Source organism: Salvelinus alpinus, chromosome 8 (assembly GCF_045679555.1).
Source record: "Salvelinus alpinus chromosome 8, SLU_Salpinus.1, whole genome shotgun sequence".
Classification (NCBI taxonomy): domain Eukaryota; kingdom Metazoa; phylum Chordata; class Actinopteri; order Salmoniformes; family Salmonidae; genus Salvelinus; species Salvelinus alpinus.
The window spans coordinates 14,865,863-14,871,735 of NC_092093.1; the positions used below are offsets into that span (position 1 = coordinate 14,865,863).

Here is a 5,873-nt window from a genome sequence, read left to right on the forward strand (position 1 = left end):
TGGTGTCTGTATAAAAACAGATGTTGCAGTCTGTCAGGCAAAGCAACAATATATTACCTTACAGTAGCCTAAGCATTTGTTTGTATTCAAAGCCGCAATAATTCCTTAGCCTATACACTCCCAGCCAAGTTTATCTATCTCGGTTGAGTAATCGCTTTAAAGGGTTTCCTCAGAGGGCCTAAAGAAACAACTTAGTGGGCAGCCTCGAGTAGTTATTTTTTAACATATCACATTGTCCTGTACTGTACAGTGTGCGTGACTGGACTTAACATGTAGCGTACTAATCTCACTAGCAGGAATTAGTTAAACCTGTATTGTGAATGGATAGCCTATGAGTAAACAGATACAGTATGTCATTATAATTATAATACAACAAATACCAATATGCAGATGATTGACGAGATGACAAAGTGCGGTATTATACAAGATCCCAGTCTTTTTATAAAGCAAATAAATATCTACATATTGCACTTGGGTGTAAACAAACTGTACATCATTGACAAAACATAAAACAGAGGCCTGTCTGGAGTTGAAACTTGCATATGGGTCATAAACAACATATCCATAGGCGGAGGTAATGTAAACAGATTTTTCATCCGTGGCCTCCTCTCTGGGGGGAGCGATGGGCAAGTGGGGAGCTTAGAAGCACTTCCTGTGGACGATGGAGGGGCCTGCCTCATCGTACTCCTGCTTACTGATCCACATCTGCTGGAAGGTGGAGAGAGAGGCCAGGATGGAGCCGCCGATCCAGACCGAGTACTTACGCTCGGGGGGAGCGATGATCTAGAGAAGGGGGAAGAGTAAAACCGATAAGCAAAAGTCCTCTCAATATGTACTGCTTTATAATGCACCATACAGTTCATCATTTGTTCAAATTAGCATATAATGCATTATAAGGAGAATATAGGTGTTACTGTGATTGGTTATTAGAAGGCTGTGATTGGTCATTAGAAGGCTGTGATTGGTCATTAGAAGGCTGTGATTGGTCATTAGTAGACAGTGATTGGTCATTAGAAGGCTGTGATTGGTCATTAGTAGGCAGTGATTGGTCATTAGTAGGCTGTGATTGGTCATTAGTAGGCAGTGATTGGTCATTAGTAGGCTGTAATTGGTCATTAGTAGCTGGGATTGGTCATTAGAAGGCTGTGATTGGTCATTAGAAGGCTGTGATTGGGATTGGTCATTAGAAGGCTGTGATTGGTCATTAGTAGTCTGTGATTGGTCATTAGTAGGCTCACACGGACATTGTGGTCAGGTTGGTCTTAGATGTTCAGTTTGTGGACTTCAGTGAGAATAATATTGACCTTGATCTTCATAGTGCTGGGGGCCAGGGCGGTGATCTCCTTCTGCATACGGTCAGCAATACCAGGGTACATGGTGGTTCCTCCTGACAGGACGTTGTTGGCGTACAGGTCCTTACGGATGTCAATGTCGCACTTCATGATGCTGTTATAGGTGGTCTCATGAATACCAGCAGACTCCATACCTGGTGAGATAGAAGAGAACAAGTTGTAAGCGAATGCTCTGGATGAGAAGTCACCCATGTAGGCCTAACTGGTGCTGAAATGGACAGCTCCCTCATTGCTTCAATATAAACGCACAGTATGTTTGGCAGCAGTTGGTATAATGGCTTATGTAGCTGCTATAAAGGATATATAAGATCACACAGGGAATCCTTTCTTGTCTCTTAAAGAGGTAAAAAAAAAATGGGTTTGATTGGACAGTGAGCTGCACGATGCTTCTAAGATACCTACCGATGAAGGAAGGCTGGAAGAGGGTCTCAGGGCAGCGGAAACGCTCGTTGCCGATGGTGATGACCTGACCGTCAGGCAACTCATAGCTCTTCTCCAGAGAGGAGGAGGAGGCAGCAGTGGCCATCTCATTCTCAAAGTCCAGGGCCACGTAGCACAGCTTCTCCTTGATGTCACGCACGATCTCACGCTCGGCTGTTAGAATAGAAGATTCAAAGTTTTGCAGTTTGGTCGAGAAGGTGGATAACGAATTATGACCGTACCATTCAATATCAAACATAGCAAATACGTTTATTCTCAGGAATGATGGACTCACCAGTGGTAACAAAGGAGTAGCCACGCTCTGTCAGGATCTTCATCAGGTAGTCAGTGAGGTCGCGACCCGCCAGATCCAGACGCATGATGGCGTGGGGCAGAGCATAACCCTCATAGATGGGCACGTTGTGGGTCACACCATCACCAGAGTCCAGAACAATACCTAGAACATGAGGCAGAATATTATGTAAACCATGGAAATAGAATAGGACAGCTTTATGTTCATCTTAATGGTGTAAACTACGATTCATGTAATGAAAGGTTGCATGAGACACAATAATGCACTGGATCTGAATTGTATGTTAATGTATTTCTCCTCTGCTCGTTTCTCACCAGTGGTACGACCGGAGGCGTAAAGAGACAGCACGGCCTGGATGGCCACGTACATGGCGGGGACGTTGAAAGTCTCAAACATGATCTGGGTCATCTTCTCCCTGTTGGCCTTGGGGTTGAGGGGGGCCTCAGTGAGCAGGGTGGGGTGCTCCTCAGGGGCCACACGCAGCTCGTTGTAGAAGGTGTGGTGCCAGATCTTCTCCATGTCGTCCCAGTTGGTGATGATGCCGTGCTCGATGGGGTACTTGAGGGTCAGGATACCTCTCTTGCTCTGGGCTTCGTCTCCCACGTAAGAGTCCTTCTGTCCCATGCCTACCATCACACCCTGCAGGGGAAGAACGGAAACAAACTTAGTCAAAACACAATTCCTCAAAGTCAAACACAGGGACAGATAGTTGTAAGCTACAATAGCATAGGACATTCATTCATTCATTTATTTATTCATTCATTCATTATTTTTCTTCCTTTGTGTCTTTCTTTCTTTCACAATTCAATGGTCTAGTGCCCTCAAACGCAACTCTGGACCTTGAAGCCTGTTCCACTGTCTTTTTTCATTGTTGCCCTCTAATCAGGGAATGATTTAGACCTGGGACACCGGGTGGGTGCAAAACATGATCAGGTAGAACAGAAATCCAGAACTCTTAGGGTAAGAGTTGAATACCCCTGGTTAGGTAAAATAAAATTGTGAGCAGATAACCAAGGGTAATGCATAATGTATAGACAATTAAGTCTGGAAAAACACCCAGTTTGATGGATGTATGATGTATCCTCATAAATGTTTCATTTGATTTTCATGCTGTGAAGTTTACCTGATGACGGGGGCGACCAACGATGGAGGGGAACACAGCGCGAGGTGCGTCATCTCCGGCAAAGCCAGCCTTCACCAGACCCGAGCCGTTGTCGCACACAAGTGCGGTAGTCTCGTCGTCGTCACACATGATGTCAGCTGCGTTTCTTTTGTGATAAAACGCACATTAGTCTAAGTAGTATAGGCTACAGGTCATATACAACAGTGTTTCCCAACTCCGGTCCCTGAGTAGCCCCAATAGTAGCCTACATATTTTTGTTGTGGCCCCGGGAAACACTGGCAGGCTAACGTTGTACAGTATAGGCTACAGCACACAGGCCACACAAGTCTAACAAACTTGTTTTGAGTAATGATTTATCTCTTTTAAAACCCTATAGCGAGCACCACAATGTCAAATAACGTATTATTCATCAAATAATAATAATGAACTGCAGATTAATATTCCATCATCAATTTCGCTTTTTCGTCTGAACCTGATGGAAAACAGACTAGTAAATAGAACTCTCTGTTTCCCGTATTTGAATGACAAGTTGTCAGATACTCACCAGATAAGTACCGAGTATCCTTTTCCTCTGAATGAGCAGCGGTGGTGTGGTGAGGGCAGAACCCAATTTATAGGTCTACTCACTTCTACACCCGGCAGCCTCTTTCTCCTTATTTGGATGCCAGGCCCTGTTATGAGTGGAGTGGAAGGGCGCTGAGGCTCGCGCGTTGACTCCTGAACGCCCATGTATGGAAGGGGACCCGCGCGGACAGACAGCTGTGAAGTATGAGGGTGTGAAGATGTCTGGAGGTATTCCCTCTATTTTCTACACGGCACAGTGAGTAGACATGAAGAATAATGTTATTTGCTGGCTAAGGTTTCAGCAGCAGACGTCATTCCCTCTTATAGACTTGAGCATGCCATGGATTTTAACAGGCCTTATAGGGTCTATACTTTCAGGGGTTATGTGATGTGAGGGTTAACATTTTTGCTCTTAGCAATGCCTTCTATTAAGAACAATGACTTTTGTGTTCAGTAAATGTAAGACTCCATCCCTTCTGATGCGTGTCTGTGTGTGTGTCTGTGTCTGTGTCTGTGTGTGTGTCTGTGTCTGTGTCTGTGTCTGTGTCTGTGTCTGTGTGTGTGTGTGTGTGTGTGTCTGTGTCTGTGTCTGTGTCTGTGTGTGTGTGTGTGTGTGTGTGTGTGTGTGTGTGTGTGTGTGTGTGTGTGTGTGTGTGTGTGTGTGTGTGTGTGTGTGTGTGTGTGTGTTTGTCACTCACTGTGACTAAGGAGAGCGTGGTTGAGGGCTTGTGTCATCCATGCAGTTGACTGTTGGTGGTGATTCCTCTTCATGTAGGACCCCATAATGACAAAGCAAAAACAGGTTTTAAGAAATGTTTGCAAAAAAAAAGTTAACAAAAAATACTGAAATATGACATTTACATACGCTACCATTCCAAGGTTTGGGATCACTTAGAAATGTCCTTGTTTTCCATGAAAACATACATGACATGAGATGCAAAATGAATAGGAAATATAGTCAAGATGTTGACAAGGCTATAAATAATTATTTTAAATTGAAATAATAATTGTTTCCTTCAAACTTTGCTTTCATCAAAGAATCCTCAATTTTCAGCAATTACAGCCTTGCATACCTTTGGCATTTTAGTTGTCAATTTGTTGAGGTAATCTGAGGAGATTTCACCCCATGCTTCCTGAAGCACCTCCCACAAATTGGATTGGCTTGATGGGCACTTCTTACGTATCAGACTGTCAAGCTGCTCCCACAACAGCTCAATAGGGTTGAGATCCGTTGACTCTGCTGGCCACTCCATTGTAGACAGAATACCAGCTGACTGCTTCTTCCGTAAATAGTTATTGCATAGTTTGGAGCTGTGCTTTGGGTCATCGTCCTGTTGTAGGAGGAAATTGGCTCCAATTAAGTGCCGTCCACAGGGTATGGCATGGAGTTGCAAAATGGAGTGATAGCCTTCCTTCTTCAAGATCCCTTTTACCCTGTACAAATCTCCCACTTTACCACCACCAAAGCACCCCCAGACCATCACATTGCCTCCACCATGCTTGACAGATGGCGTCAAGCACTCCTCCAGCATCTTTTTATTTTTTCTGCGTCTCACGAATGTTCTTCTCTGTGATCCGAACACCTCAAACTTAGATTCATCTGTCCAAAACACTTTTTTCCAATCTTCCTCTGTCCAGTGTCTGTGTTCTTTTGCCCATCTTAATCTTTTCTTTTTATTGGCCATTCTGAGATATGTCTTTTTCTTTGCAACTCTGCCTAGAAGGCCAGCATCCCGGAGTCAGCATCCCGCCTCTTCATTGTTGACGTTGAGACTGGTGTTTTGCGGGTACTATTTAATAAAGCTGCCAGTTGAGTACTTGTGAGGCGTCTGTTTCTCAAACTAGACACTCTAATGTACTTGTCCTCTCACTCCTCTTTCTATCCTGGTTAGAGCCAGTTTGCGCTGTTCTGTGAAGGGAGTAGTACACAGCATTGTATTAGATCTTCAGTTTCTTGGCAATTTCTCGCATGGAATAGCCTTAATTTCTCAGAACAAGAATAGACTGACACGTTTCAGAAGAAGGTTCTTTGTTTCTGGCCATTTTGAGCCTGTAATCGAACCCACAAATGCTGATGCTCCAGATACTCAACTAGTCAAAA

The 5,873-nt window shown here is 44.2% G+C and overlaps 1 protein-coding gene across 1 annotated transcript; it reads right to left on the reverse strand.

The window, feature by feature from the left end:
• Positions 1-414: 414 nt before the first annotated feature.
• LOC139582595 (actin, alpha cardiac muscle 1-like) lies at positions 415-3,842 on the reverse strand. The gene is made up of 7 exons (XM_071412732.1): positions 3,753-3,842; positions 3,209-3,353; positions 2,400-2,724; positions 2,068-2,229; positions 1,755-1,946; positions 1,305-1,486; positions 415-783 (listed from the first exon to the last, which is right to left on the reverse strand). The coding sequence occupies exons 2-7, from the start codon at positions 3,335-3,337 to the stop codon at positions 640-642; spliced, it is 1,134 nt and encodes a 377-aa protein (XP_071268833.1). The 5' UTR covers positions 3,338-3,353; positions 3,753-3,842; the 3' UTR covers positions 415-639.
• Positions 3,843-5,873: the final 2,031 nt, after the last annotated feature.